We start from the raw sequence: 16,476 nt of genomic DNA on the forward strand, positions 1-16,476 counted from the left end.
AAACAAATTACAGTTACTCTTTTGAAAAACCAGAGAAAAAGGTCTTTGTTTTCAGATGGTTACATTGTTAATGCTATAATGGCATTACAATATCCTAAGGCAGGGCTTGGACTGCCTTTGCTCTTTATACTGTATATCTTTGTTTATGACACCAATCCACACCCGATTCATCAACCTCTTCCTCTTGACTCTCCTTTTTTTACAGTTGGAGTTTGTTTTCTTGAAGGCTCTAGCCAACTTCACCTTTCTTTGAATTTCTCAGCAGCTGCTAGTAGTGTGTACTGAGAAAAATCCTCAATCTTGCTTTCCCCAAAAACTATGTAGGTATCTGAATTGGGGCTCTTGTGGATATCTGGATTTCTGGATAGTGATTCTAGTAAACCCTGTGACTTGTCGAAGACCCAGTTTGGATATAGCCTTGGTTGCCTTCTTTTCACTCCAACTGTTTTGCTTCACTCACTGATTCCTCATGGATTTCAGCTGCTGCCACCAGCTGGACTTAAGTGGTTGCCTGCATGAAATCCTGTTCCTCAAGCTCTGGTACTAATTCAGCACAGTCAGATTCTCTTCCTGATCCTGTCTCAGGCACTTTGTACAGGACAGTGTAGATGTCTGTTGTTCTTTTTTTAATTACAAGAAGGCTCCTTTTAGAATTTTTTATTATACTAATTCTTATGTGTATATTTTTTTATTAGGTGGGTATAAAATCAACTATTGTAACTGTTAAGAACTCTAAAATTATTTGCCATTTTGTCCTTTCATTGATACATATAAACAGACTTTTATATAACTCAAATAATTAACCTTCTTTATGAAGAGACAGGGTGGAAATAACAAGCCTACCCTCTCCCACACAGATTATATTAATACTTTTTATGTTTTGAATTCAAACATCATACTATATTTGGGAAGCAGGTAAGCAAGGGCCAAGATATAGTCATTACTGCCAAAGCTGTAAATGGTAAGGAGAGTGCAATTTGAATGATACTCATGGTGTGCCCATGTATAATTCTAGGTTTCACTTTTATGTTTGATTATGTTTATTAAGTTCAAAGTCAAGTTTAGGGAAGAATATAACTACAACTTACTCCTTGACAATGAAGATAGTCAACAGCTTTAGTTATTACATACAGTACATCACTAGCCTCCCGTTCTGAGAAGCATTTTTGTTTGATAATACGGTCAAGTAGCTCTCCTCCTTTCATCAAATCCGTAACAAGGTAAGCATATCTGCCATCATCATAGACCTAAAAGAAAACATATTTCAATGTTACTATTTACAATTCTAATATGCTTATATTATACTTACTATGCTTTCTTAATTAACCTTTAGTGTAAAAAAATAAATCCTTTACTGTTAATGTAGAATACACTTTACTGAAGACTGGATTAGCTAAACAACCTCCTACACAGGCCTTTGAAACCAGGTTAAACATATAGAAGGAGTAGTAGATTATTTAGGATGAGTCTTCTAGTCGAAGTCTCTAACTCCCACCAAACAACCTTTCTTTGCATGGACCTTGTAAGAAGGTAAGGGAAAGATGCTAATAGGATTAACCTGTAATTACAAACAAATTCCCTAAGTATCATTTCTATTCTACTGTGTATAAAATGAGAAGCAGGGGGCAGGAAATCATTACTAACAAGAGCCAGGAGTAGAGTGCATCCTCTGGACCTGATATCCCTATACAGGAAGCTCCTGTATGTAGAAGAACAGCAGAAAAACAGCAACAGAAGCTGTAGCAGTGCATAGCAACCAGTGTCCGACTTCCCAATCCATAGACTGAGTAAAGATGAGTGCTTTTGTGCAGGAGGCTGACATGCAGAGTGGGGTACCTCTGGGAACTTAATTGGGGAAGTTGAACTTGCTGACCCATGGAAGTGGAGCCGAGTGCCTTCAGGATTAGCTTACTGGAGTGAGGTGCCTCTGGGAGCTTAATTCTTGGAGTTGGGTTTGCTGACCCACAGAGCTTAAGTTTAAATGCCTTCAGATTGAGAGTTATAGAAAAGTAGTGTATGCCCTTTGGGCATTTAATAGCACAATTGACAGAACTTTATATGATGTCCTGATAACAACTTGTTAACTTTCTTAATAAACCCTTTATTCATGATTTGTGTCTGTGAGTTCTGTGTATGCATTGCAATGGATAACAGAACCCAGAGTTACAATAGAGTGCACTAATTCAGACAACACACTAAATAATTTTACTAACTTTTGATGTAGGATACAACTCATCAATATATATGTGTGTGTGTGTATATATATATATAATTAGAACTTTGTACCTTTCAAAGGAACACTGATGGTCTAGTAACCTTGGTGCTAAACAAAAGCATAAACCCACCAGGAGCTCAACAGGATATACATACAGCAATATGCTTTCGTAAGGACTGACAGTCTTGGAAACCCTATGGAGTAGTTCTACTCAATTCTAAGGCTTCACTATGAGTCAGAATCAATTTAATTGCAGTGGTGTTAATTTCTGGATTGGTGTCTATCAATGATATTTATCTCATATACACAGATACTTCTCTTCCCTACTAAGCTTAAACTTCTTTATGGTTATAAGTGTACTCAAGAGTATATTAATATAAAAATAATATACATACTACTATGAAGAGGTTAGCACTTAGTAGGGAAGAGAAGTAGTTGTATGTATTATACATATATTTAAAAGTACCTAATTTTAACTGAAACAAATTAATCACAGAAATCACTATTAGTTCTGTTTATTTTCTCTAATGGGAAATTAATATTTTCTAATATTCAAAGACAATACTCAATTCAGTAACATTTAGTAAAATTAATTTATGTTGTTCTTAGGTGTTATCCAATCGGTGCCTACCCATAGCAACCGTATGTACAACAGAACACAACACTGCCCTGTCCTGTACCACCCTCACAATTGTTCTTAAACTTGAACCTACTGTTGCAGCTACTTTGTCAATCCATACGGAGTGCATTCCACCTTTTTGAAGCCCCTATACTTTACCAAGCATGATAACTTTCTCCAGCAACTGCTCTCTCCTGACTATATGTCCAAAGTACCCAAGATGAACTCTGGCCATCCTTGCCTTTAAGAAGCTTTCTATACTTTTTGAAAGATAGATTTGTTTGTTCTTTTTTTTTTTTTTTTTAACATTTTATTAGGGGCTCATACAACACTTATCACAATCCATACATAGACATACATCAATTGTATAAAGCACATCTGTACATATTTTGCCCTAATCATTTTCTTTTTTTTTTTTCTTCTTTTACATTTTATTAGGGACTCCAACAACTCTTACCACAATCCATACATATACATACATCAATTGTACAAAGCACACCCATACACTCCCTGTCCCAATCACTTATCAGTCTACAATACTTTCAATATTCTTCATCAGCACTACAAACACATCAGTTCTTCTTCCGTCTTCTTCATTCACATGTCCAACTTTCACATGCATATGAATTAACTGAAAATATCATGGCATGGGTCAGGCACATCTTAATCCTCAAAGTAACCTGTCTGATTTTCAATACTCTAAAGAAATCTTATGCAGCAGATTTACCCATCTTTGAACCCCTTGACCGATGTTTCTGTGAGCATTGTTTGTGGATACAAGCAAGACAAAATCCTTGACAATTTTAATCTTTTCTCCATTTATCATGATCTTAACTATTAGACCAGTTGTGAGGATTTTCATTTTCTTTACATGGAGTAGTAATCTATACTGAAAGCTACAATCCTAGAATTTCCTCAGCATGTGCTTCTAGTCCTCCTCACTTTCTACAAGCAAGGTTGTGTTATCTGTATACCACAGGTTGTTAATAAGCCTTTCTCCAATCCTGATGTTGCATTCATTATATGATCCACCTTCTCTGATGATTTCCTCAGCATACAGAATCAATAAGTATGGTGAGAGGATACAGCCCTTTCACAAACCTATCCTGATTTTAAACCATGCACTACTTCCTTGTTGTATTTGCACAACTGCCTCTTGATCCATGTATAAGTACTTCGTGAGCACAATAAGGTGTTTTGGGATTCCCCTTCTTCTCAAGTTTATCCATAGTTTGCTATAGTACACATAGACCCCTTTTCTTCTTTAATAAAACATAAACATCTTTCTGGTATTCCCTGCTTTCAGCCAAGATCCATTTGATATCAGCAGTGACCTTCCTTGTTTCACACTCTTCTGATTCCAGCCTGAACATCTGGCAGCTTTATGTCAATGTGCTTCTGCAACCATTGTTGGATGATCGTCAGCAAATCTTACTTGCAGATGATAATCTTTAATCTGAGCATTCTGTTGGGTCACCTTTCTTTAGAATGGGTACAAATATGGACTGCGTCTAGTTAGTTGCCCGAGTAGCTATGTTCCACATTTTCTGGAACAAGCGAGTAAATGGTTCCAATACTTTATCAGCTTGAAATATTTCAATTGGTAGTCCATCATTTCCTAGAGCTTTGTTTATGGCTAATGTTTTCAGGTCAGCCTGGATTTCTTCCTTAAGTACCATTGGTTCTTTCTCATATGCTACCTCCTGAAATGGTTCCTTTAGGCACACTGACCTTGTGTATTCTTTCCATTTTGTTTTGGTGCTTTGTGGATGGTTTAATATTCTGCCCATAGCATCTTTCAATATTGCAACTCAAGGCTTGAACTTTTCTTGGGTTTTTTCAATTTAAGATATGCTGAGCATGTTCTTCCTTTCTGGTTTTTTAAGTCTTTGCACATTTCATTATAATATTTTATTTTGTTCTCTCAAAATTGTACTTTAAAATTTTCTATTCAACTCTTTGACTTCACTTCTTCCATTTTCTTTAGCTACTCTATGATTAAGAGTAAGTTTTAGAATTTCTTCTGATAGACACACTTCGATTCTTTCTTTCCTGCCTTTCTAATAACCTTTGTTTTAAAAGAAAATATTCTAAAATTTATTGTAGTAATAACTGTATAGCTCTTAAATATACTTGTCATTAATCATATATGTGAATTATGTGTCTAATAAAACTTTAGAAAAAAGGTCAACTTGAAGGAACTTTAAGAACAACAAAAGACTCTCTATATTCAAGATATATTACAAAATTTGGTATAAGGTATATTTAAATTTTATTTAAATATATTAGATACTCAAAGCACAAGGTAAAGTAACCACCATTCTGTGATCATCTTAAAATCCCAAGGGGATGAAGGTGATTTTCAAAAATGGAAACTAATTTGTACTTTTAGACTAATCCCTAAGCGCTATTCTGCTTTATAACCCCCAATATTATTGCCAATTTCATCCAGTTTTACTTTATAACACACTCCTACAGGAAGAAATTTCTGGAGGTTTTCCCAGATATACACAGCTACATTTTCTGTTGTGTTCACAACATCCGCAAAGTATGGGACATTTAAATCCAGATTGTTATAGACAAGGGGCTTCATAATTGGTTCCTCTTTTTACACTTTGAGGTCAAATTCATAACCATTCCTCGAACCAGATCAATCTTTATAATTGTGCCCATGGCCATTTGGATAATTTCAAGTTTTCTTCATTACTTAGACATTTGCTGTGGAGCCAGTCACTCGCACTGAACAAGACAAAGTGGGACACTTGGGCATAGTGTTGACAGATCAAGCTGGGAGGTGCTCATTTTCTCCCTGACCTTTGGCTTTTTCATGAATGATGTCTTGATGTCCTCACACAAATTTAAAGATTAATACTATGTCCTATCAAAACACCCATAATACTCTTGCTGAATTGCTGTACGCAAAACATCAAACGCATAATCTTCGAGTCATTGCCGACTCATAGCTATCCTGTAGGGTATGGTAACCCTTGGGGGTTTCCAAGACTGTAATTGTTATGGGATTTTAATGCCTCATCTTTCTCTTGTGGAGTGACTCATGGTTTTGAACTTTTGCCCTTTGGCTAGCAGCCCAATGCGTAACCCCTATGCCACCAGACATCCTAATTGCTGTACAGTCAAGTAAAATCTTCCAGAATTTGGCAAATTCCTAATCTCTTGTATATTCTATATTAACAGAATGACAAAATAAATGGTGTTAATTATAATGTTACTGGTTATACAGCTAAAATGTATTATTCAAAACTGTCCTAGCTCTCTAGACCCATATGACAGAAATACCATTAATAAATGGCTATAACAAACAGAGATTTATTCTCTCACAGTTTAGGAGGATAGAAGTTCAAACTGAGGCATCAGTGTCAGTGGAAGACTCGCTGTTTCTTTTGTGTGTCTTTTGACCGTTGTGTTATGTTGTGTGTGTGCTGTGTTGAGTGTTGTTTGCTGAGCATTGTGGTCACAGGGGAAAGTTCTTGTCTTCTTTAAACATTTGCGACCCCAGTGTTCCCTGCAAAGCTCCATGTGTCTTGATACGATTCTTACTCTGAGCCTAGGCTCTTCATACTGCTCTGCTCCTTGCTCTTCTTGGTGCATGGTAATGAAATCCCCCTCCTTTTGATTCTCTCTCCTTTTATGTCTTTCAAGGCAAAAGGTAAGGCAGGCCACACTCCAGGGAAATTCCTCTTACAGGAGATGAGGGTTATGACCGGATTAAGGCTGTTGCATCCTACCTGAACCTCCTTACCACTCACTGACGGGCCACATCAGATCACATCATAGGAGACAATTATATTTTTAAACAACTGAAAAACTGCTGAGAATCATGGCTCTGCAAAGTTGACATATTTTGGAGGTCAATAAATTCAATCAATGATGAGGACACTCTCATTTATTAAACATTATAGTTATGTACCATTTTTCTAAAAAAAGGTAGGAATAAAGAACCACAGAGAAAAAGAAGTGAAGCTTAAAATTTAAAACTATTGATATTTTGTGGCATGGAACTAAATATACTACAGATATAAAAAATTTTAAATCTGCAAAATAAAGTGCCAGGTAATAACTTAATTAATTTAGCTAGTTAATATCTAGATTTTAAAATACCTACATCCTTTAAAGTGATAATGTTGGGGTGTTGTCCATAGCGCATCAAAATTTCAATTTCTTCTGAGGGGTCTCTCTTACTTTTATCAATGATCTAAGTAAAAATAAAAGAAAACAACTTATTTACCTTTTCTAAAAATGAAGTATTTTCCATTTGGCTAAACGCATATTTAAAAATAATATTTAAGACTAAACAAATGATGTTTCAAAGAATTTTAACATTTAAATTTTTCTGTAAATAATATTAACAGAAAATGGAAAAACAGCATTTTATCACTATATTTCACTTAACTTGAACCACCCATAATGAAAACCACCCATAATGACAACATGAATATAAATATAATTATCCAAATTAATCAATCTTAAATACTATATTGAAATAAAAACTTCTAGAGCAAAGCACTCACCAAATACACTATCCATATTAATGCTTTGAAAATAAATTCAATAGGAAAATATTAAGCCTGATAGTTCTTTCTCAACATTTTATATATCTTCTGTTTTGACATGTCCTGTTGAAAATGCATTTCAGTTCACCTATAATTTCAATTACATATATGAAAGACACAAGAAGAAAGACCCAGAAAGTACCTTCACGGCATATTCCATGTTGTTAGCTGTATGTATGCATCGCTTGCAAACAGAATAGGAGCCAATGCCAATATCTTCTTTCACTTCATATACTTCACCAAATTGTGCAACACTTCCATTTACCTATTTTTAAAAAATAAAGTGCTGAGGACCAAGCTGCTAGAGGCTGCTCCCACAGCCTCTAGCCCAGACAGGCCCCGCCCCGGGCCACGAATGCAGAGCAGCAGGCTCCAGGAGCTAAGGCCTGGCTCTGCCTGGCTCCCTGGCGCTAGACGCAGGCCCGAGGTTTTGGACAGCAGTTGAGGACAACAGCCAGGTGAGGACACCATGCCCAAGGAGGTGGAACAGAATGATGGCTTACATAATATAAGTGTCTATGAATTTGTTTCTCTAGTCAACCCAGACTAACGCAACTGGGCCACTTCTATGACTCGGAGATTGTCTCAGCCCTGGACCACCTGAACTCAGAGAAGAATGTGGTCTACAGTGACCTCAAGCTGGAGAAGAACCTCATGCTTGTCATGGATGGGCACATGAGGATCACAGGCTGTGCAAGGAAGGCATCAAGGACAGAGCCACTGTGAAGACCTTCTGTGGCACACCAGAGTACCAGGCCCCCTGGTTGGAAGATGACAACTATGGGCATGCCGTGGGACTGGTGAGGGGCTGGGCGTGGTCATGTATGAGATGGTGTGCAGCTGCTTGCCCTTCTGCAACCAGGACCAAAGAAGCTCTTTGAGCTCATCCTCTTGGAGGAGCATTCTCCTCCCATGCTCTTGGGGCTGCTCAAGAAGGACCCCAAGCAGAAGCTCAGTGGGTGGGGTCGCTGAGGACACCAAGATCAGACACCACTGCTTCTTTAAGTCCCAGGACACGTTAGAGATAGACACCCGGTATCAAGTTGAGGAGTTCACGGCCTAAATGATCACCATCACACTGTCAGATGAAGACGACAGTATGGAGTGCACAGACAGTGAGTGCCAACCCCACTTCCAGCAGTTCTTCTACTTGGCCAGCAGCAGGACCTGAGCAGTGCAGCCACAGCCTGGACAAGGGTGCTTGACCACTTATTACCACACGGTGAACTTTTCTCTCTGGGGCATCTTCCTGCAAGCTGGTGTGGAAGCTGTGTCCCTGTGGTTTTCTTACTTTATCTCATTCAGGTTGTGCTCGTGCCTGAATAGGTAGATTTCTGGAAACAGGTTCCAGGTCTGGCTTGTCACTGCCCCATACTTAGGCCACGCACCCAGGGCTGCAGTTCCTGGCCCAAAGTTCACCTGTTGGTTGTGTGTTATGCTGTTCAATGCATTTGAGTTGTTTGAATCTTAGAGACAGGAATGGCTCCCAACCCCCACCCTCCCGTGTTATGTCTAATGTCACCCTTCTCCCACACGAGCCCTCCACGTAGCACTTGTCCTTCTGTTTCCACTGGGCATAGCTGTCCACCCACCCAGTCTGGCCCTTCTAAAGGGGTCCCAACCCTCCATACCCCAATTGGTGGCACACTGCTCCATGGCATTTATTTACAACATTCAACTTTATCATTTTATTGTAATATGAAACTCTTCCTCCAAATTCTTCAATAATAACAGCTTTTCAAGTTTTTTGGGGGTGGGTAAGTGAAATATTAAGAAGAATGAGATATTTTCCATTAGTTTTCATCTCTCATGTATGCTCATTATAAATCTTAAAATGTTTATAGAAGAAACATGGGGCTTTCTACCCCTGTAAAGAGCTATAATCTTGGAAACCTACAGGGGAAATTCTACCCTGCCCTAAAGGATCATTATGAGTCAGAACTGACTATGGGAGTGAGTTTGGTTTAGTTTTTTAGATGCTCATAGAGTCTAAAATTTAGGATTAGCTACACACACACACACACACACATACCTAAATTCTATGCTCTCTGAATCCTAAAAGGAATGCTATAAAACAGTTGGTTTATTCATCATAATTACATTTTCATGCCCAAAGAACATAAAAATATGTAATTATTACTACTTTATTTACAAATCACAGTCACATTTAATTTATAATTCTACCCAGGGCTAAGCTATGAAGTTAAAAATCTTGTTTAATCATTATAAACAATTTAGTGTTGAAGTTAAATTTTTAATCAGAGACAAAATTATCTCCAAACTGATGGATCCCAAAACTAAGTAGTCTGGGTAAGTGATTTTACCTGAACACTTGGTAGTACATTTGTACTTGTAGTGGGAGTTATTTTATATTCTTCTTCTATGGAAGCTGCAACAAAGCTGAATCCTTTGAAGAGCTGATGAGCATTAGCACTGGCTGGCAATCCAGGAGAATCTAAGGTTCAAATAATTGTAATTTTTAGAATTACATAGAATTTTAATGTGTAAAATGTCAGAATTTCTTTCAATAGCAAGGAAACGATGAAATGCCACCATCTAGCACAATATATATCTGATTAGTGGTATATTATTTGTTTTTCCCTTGCTACTGTGGACACTTCCTTTGTCTAGAAAATTTTACCTATTCTGTACACTGCTGAATCCTTATTCCTTAGTAAAGATTAGGCATTCAATATTTGTTGAATGAATGCAAGGAACAAATGCCACTACAAGTAAAGTGAATTACATTATATATTGTAATTCCAATTTCTCATACCAGAAAGTGAATAAAAATAGGGGGGAAATGAAATGAAATTACATGGTGGAAAACAGATGATGGAAGAGTAAAGTGAAATGTCTCTATTACAGCATCTAGAGATAATTCCATACAATTTTAATCCTTCTAGAAATGACATGAAGGTAAGTTCATACTATAATCCTGTTTAATAAATTATTTATTTATATTTATTTAAATAATGTCTTCTGATGGTTCCATCATATCCTATAATTTATACATATATGCATCACATCTGAAAATCTGTTAAAAATTAAGATATTAACAGTCAGAAGGATATGAGTTTGTGAAATGATTCTATTATATTTTAATTCCATTTTCCCATGATATTTTATACCTCCTTCATATATCTCATAAAACCTCCTACCCTCTAAAGCATTAGCATGTCAAGAGCCCTATTAAAAGGGAAATAAAACTGCCACCTCTTGCCTTAGTGCTTGCTATCATCAAAACTATGCCCATTAAAAGCTGCTACCTGAAAGGTATACAAGAAATGTATATCAGATCTATATTTCCATAAAAGGCAATTAAATCCTCTATGAAAATTTAACATATTCTTTTAACCTAAAAAGAGGTGACTTTTAAAAAAATACTAAAAGAATAGATGCTCTGATTATACACTTATATATGCATTACCTTTAGGTGTTTTTGCTGTAAATTCGGGATCAAAACAAAAAGTATCATCTGGTTTTCCAGAAGCAGGTGTAAAAGGAGGTTGAACTTCTTTTTTATATAATTTCTAAAAGAAACAATAATTCCCCCAAAATAAACATTAACCTTTTAAAAGTTATTATCCTTTCTGAGTTAAAGTAGCACATAGTATTGGTTTGCTGGTTTTTAACATAACACTCACAATTTCACAATCATAATTTCAATAGGCTCTAGGAACCAGTTAAATAATTTTTTTAATTTGAGTGATAATATACAAATTAAATAAGGTCAAGAAATAACAAGGATGCCATAGGCTACATCGACAAGGAATTATGATCAATTTTGATTAAAAATGGATTTTAATTCTCAATGAAAATTTATTTTTTAAACAATCTGGAACCATAGAGGGTGTCATAGAGAAGAAAAAGAAGGTATGTGCTATTCCACAGAACCTTAAGAAAAACTAAGTATTTTCACAGAACTGAAGATCAAGCACCTGAGAAAGTTCGCCCAAAAGCTGTTTCAAAAGGCAAGGAGGAAGCCTATCTATGAGAAAGCTAAACACCATCTCAAGGAATATAGGCAGGTTTACAGAAATGATATTCGAATGGCTAGGGTGTCAGGAAAAACTGCCAACGTCTATGTACCTAAAGAACTCAAGGGGTTGTTTGTTATCAGGATCAGAGGTATCAATGTTGTGAGCCCAAAGGTTTGAGAACTGTTACAGCTTCTTTACCTTCACCAGATTTTCAATGACACCTTTGTTAAACTTAACAAGGCTTCAATTAACATGCTGTGAATTATGGAACCATACATTCCATGGGAGTACCCGAAACTGAAGTCAGTGAAAGAACAAAAAATGGCAAAATCAGTAAGAAGCATATTGGCTCTGACAGATAACACTTTGCATGATCTCTTGGTAAATATGGCATCATCTGCATGGAGGATCTGATTCATGAGCTCTATAGTGTTGAGAAAAACTTCAAAGAAGTAAATAACTTCCTTTATCCCGTCAAATGATCTCTTTCATGAGGTGGGATGAAGAAAAAGACACCCCCCTCCCCCAGGTGGAGATGCTGGCAACAGGGATAACCAGAGAAAAAGGCTTATTGGAAGGATGAACAAAAGTGTCTGCCAAGATTATTTTTGTAATCTGATCAGTTAAAAAACAAGCCTGCTTTCAAATGGGGGCAAAAACCCCTCAATGATAACATGATAAAAAATATGAGAAAAATAAGTATTGCTACAGAATAAGACTTTTTTAATGAAAATATCAAAATATGGTACTATTACATCTCAACGTATTCTCCATGTAGGGATATATGAGGGATACGCAACCCAAAATAGTATTCTTTTTTCAAAGCTATGTACTTCATTATTTTTTTTTACAAAACAACCTTAGCACCATTAGAGTACTCTCCATTACACTTCATACATTTGTCAAATCTGCGATCCTATTTTTGGAAACATTTTTCAAACTCATTTGTTTGGATGGTTGACAGCACCTCCTTGGTTTTTTCCTTCACCTCTTCTAGTTGTCAAATTACGATCTTTTCAGGTCCCTCTGCATTCGCAGAAACATAAATCACAAGGAGCAAGGTCAGGTGAGTAAGGTGCATGGGCAAGATAGACTAGCTGTTTTTTGTTTTGTTTTGTTTTGTTTTGCCAACTACTGGCACACTGAGATGGTTGCATGAGCTGGTGCAGTGTCATAGTGGAAAACTCATCCTGTCTGTCACAAATCAGGCCTTTTTTGTTGCACACTGTGACACTATCTTTTCAGAACATCTAAATATACAGCCTGATTAACAGCATGACCTGGTGGAATGAAGGCCAAATGCACTATAAGTAGACATTTTTGTTTGTTTTTGTTTTTTGTTTTGTTTTTATCATTTTATTGGGGACTCAATATAACTCTTATCACAATTCATAGATATATCAATTGTGTAAAGCACATTTGCACATTAATTTCCCTCATCATTTTCAAAACATTTGCTCTCCACTTAAGCCCTTGGCATCAGCTCATTTATTTCCCCCTTTCTACTCCCCCCATGAACCCTTGATAATTCATAAATTATTATTTTGTCATATCTTACACTGTCTGATGTCTCCCTTCACGCACTTTTTGTTGTCCATCCCCCAGGGAGGAGGTTATATGTAGATCCTTGTAATCAGTTTCCCCTTTCCACCCCACCCTCCCTCCAGCCTTCCGGAATCGCCGCTCACCACTGGTCCTGAAGGGATCATCTGTCCTGGATTCCCTGTTTCCAGTTACTATCTGTACCAGTGTAGATCCCCTGGTTTAGTCAGATTTGTAAGGAAGAATTGGAATCATGATAGTGGGGTTGGGGGAAGCTTTAAGGAACTAGAGGAAAGCTGTATGTTGCAACATTGCTACACTGCACCCTGACTAGCTCATCTCCTCCCTGCGACCCTTTTGTAAGGGGATGTCCAGTTGCCTACAGATGGGCTTTGGGTCCCCACTCTGCACTCCCACTCATTCACAATGATATGATTTTATGTTCTTTGATGCTTGATAACTGATCCCTTCTATACCTTGAGATCATACAGGCTGGTGTGCTTCTTCCATGTGGGCTTTGTTGCTTCTGAGCTAGATGCCTGCTTGTTTACCTTCAAGTCTTTAAGACCCTAGATGCTGTATCTTTTGATAGCGAGGCTCTACCAGCTCTTCACCACATTTGCTTATGCACCCACTTTGTGTTCAGTGATTGTGTCAGGAAGGGGAACATCATGTAATACCAGTTTCATAGAACAAAGTATTCTTGCATTGAGGGAGTACTTGAGTGGAGGCCCAATGTCCATCTGCTAACTTAATACTAAACATACAAATATATGCATATAGATCTATTTCCCCATCCTCATAAATATATTTGAATATGTATAAGCCTTTATTTAGACCTCTATAAATGCCCTTTGCCTCCTAGGTCTTTCCTCTACTTCCTTTTACCAAGTTGACAGTTTCGTGCTTTCAGGTAGTTGATGGACGTCCGGAAAGAGGTTTAACATCAATCAACATTTTACCTTTTTTGAAACAAGAAAACCACACTTACACTTGTGTTTTTCCCATAGCACTGTCCTTTGTGTGTTCAACATCACAACAGTTTCTGGGGCAATTTTCTAAAGTGGGAAACAAAATTTCACAACCACACGCTGTTCTCTTAAATCAGCCATCACAAAACACAGGGTTTCAGCGACACTGCTTTTACAAAAAAAATTCACTGTGATCAAAGAGAAGCTTCTCAGGTGATGCCACTGGGTGCACTAACTCAGAGAGTTGCTAGATGGTCACCTAGTGAGGGAAAATGCATACTACAAAAGTTCCTCCCAGCTTTATTTTGGGGGTGTACCCCCTCATTACACTTCTGATGGTGGTGTTTCCATCTCTCTAACGTAATATTGAAGAATTATGCACCCTTTGATTTATAGTAAAAATTTTGTACTGCATCAAAATGGCACTGTAAGGCCCTTTTGAGGGACTCAAGTCATATTCCATTTTAATGTTTTTTTGTATTTAGGGAACAAAATCTGAAGGGACAAAATCAATGATAAAGGGTAGATAGAGCAAGGTTTTACAATTAAATTCCCAAAGGAGAGCCTCAAAGAATGAGCAAGTGCAAAAGTTTTCATAATAAAGCCCCATGATCATCTTGTGTCCTTTGAGAAAATCAGATTACTCCTTCACAATCCAAAAACCAGTTGCCTTCTGAATTGAACCATCTGCCTTGACTTTAACTGACCAAGCAGATTCCTTTGAAAGCCATTTTTAATTGGTTCTTGCTCTCTGGATTGTTTTCATAAGTTCAAGGAATCCCTGGTTACAATTTATTCTAAAAAATCACGTCCATTAGTTTTGATCTTGCTTAAAAGACTAACTGAAAGATCAGCTCTTTCAGTCAGCTAATAATCACACAAAGCTTTTGACATGCAGTAAGCCAAAAGCTTGCTGAGGCCAAGATGTTTACTTAAAAATGCTGAAGCATGAGAGACCTCAACTTCAGCAGCTATGGCATCAATGGCAATCTTATGTATTTCTTCCACTATTCCTGTTCTTCAGCTACAGTTTATTCAAGTGTAATGGGTGTGCCTGATTTATCTAATAAACTGCTGTTTTATGTGGGAAATATTCCTGTAAACTTGTTGATAAGTTTCATTAATTTGAAAATGTGTTCACTTGGCTTTGTTAAAAATTTGACATTAGCACTGATGTCAAAAAAGGTGTTTTTTCTATAACCTACCAAGTATTCTCTTTTTTGAAGGCACATCAAAGCCCTTATAGTGCAGTGGTTACGCATTGGGCTGCTAACTGCAAGGTCAGCAGCTGGAAACTACTAGTAGCTCCTCAGGAGAAGACGGGGATTTAATTCCTTTAAGAGCTAGTCTCAGAAACTCACAGAGGAAGTTCTGCCATGGGATGGGCCCGATGAGTGGTCATGGGCTAGATAGCAGTGAGTTTGGTATTTGGTATATGTATTACTTGGAGAAATTGTCTGCTGCAATCCTCTGATGCAGAAACATTTAAACACACTTTAAAATAATCTCTTAAATGTATGAAATAAAATCCTAGCAGCAATATTTTGACTTATCCTCATATATCACAATATTATCATGAAAATAACATTCAGGAATTTGTTATTTAAATTAAGTACAATGACTATAAACTGTTGATATATTAAAAATTATAGGGACAATTTTTTCCAGTTTGTACAGTTACAGAGAAAAGAAGCACTAGGCAGGAAGAAAAAGAAGAAATGCTGGCAAAATGAAAGACTAGGCACATTTGCTACCAAGACATTCTATACAAATGACATGGGGGACCAAATTAAATTATATAGATGACAATCCTGGAACCCTGAGCTTCAGCGATACGGACAGAAGTGTACTAAATACCAACCAGTAGAAGCTGAACATAAGCAGTGATAATGGGAACAGACAGAGAGGATTAATTGCAACTGGCTATTTTGACTTGTGCAAGCAGTTTTCACTCAGGACAGCAGCCTGTTACTACAAGCTCCTATACTAGTAGCTGGCGACCAGAAAGTTGTGACTTTTCCTTGATTCCTACACCCTCCTAGAGACCACAGTGCGGTCAACTCCCACCTACACCCACCCATTATCCACTTAGATTCATCAGCTCTGCAAATGCAGCTCTTCACTTGAATTCAGAGCCACACCCTTAAGGATGGGACATCAGGTGCACTGCACCACCTCTGTGTCTCCAAATGTCGAACATGTCCTTCATCTGACCAATAGAAAGTGCAGTTCTGGACAGAAGCTTGTCCTTGGCCAGCCCATAATGAAAAAGAACCATTTTCATATCCAGTTTCCTTGCGCCAAGTTGCACTATGGGAACAAGCATACTCAGGGACTCTCTGTGCTAGCACAGACTATCTCTGGATTACACGCACTCACTCTATTGATGATCTATGTATGCCATCTACGACTGTCCACTCCATCATCTAATAAGCTTTGTCTAACAGAGAATGTAGAGTTATCAAGAGCACCGGAAATCAACATGCTTTTCTCTTCTAAGGGTCCTAGCGGCTCATATATTTCTCTTCATTTTTCCCTTCCAATTTCCCTTGGTATTTTCCCCTACAATAAACTG

General features: G+C 37.4%; 1 protein-coding gene across 1 annotated transcript in view; it reads right to left on the reverse strand.

Annotated features, from left to right (window-relative positions):
- Positions 1 to 16,476, reverse strand: part of RPS6KA6 (ribosomal protein S6 kinase A6) — a 263,852-nt gene that overhangs the window by 60,983 nt on the left and 186,393 nt on the right. Inside the window, exons 13-17 of the mRNA XM_075538267.1 lie at positions 10,836 to 10,938; positions 9,730 to 9,860; positions 7,548 to 7,670; positions 6,958 to 7,047; positions 1,089 to 1,247 (exon numbers count right to left, since the gene is read on the reverse strand). Of these exons, the coding sequence (XP_075394382.1) occupies positions 1,089 to 1,247; positions 6,958 to 7,047; positions 7,548 to 7,670; positions 9,730 to 9,860; positions 10,836 to 10,938 (606 nt within the window). The remainder of the gene's footprint in view (positions 1 to 1,088; positions 1,248 to 6,957; positions 7,048 to 7,547; positions 7,671 to 9,729; positions 9,861 to 10,835; positions 10,939 to 16,476) is intronic.

This window comes from Tenrec ecaudatus, chromosome X, assembly GCF_050624435.1.
Source record: "Tenrec ecaudatus isolate mTenEca1 chromosome X, mTenEca1.hap1, whole genome shotgun sequence".
Taxonomy (NCBI): Eukaryota; Metazoa; Chordata; class Mammalia; order Afrosoricida; family Tenrecidae; genus Tenrec; species Tenrec ecaudatus.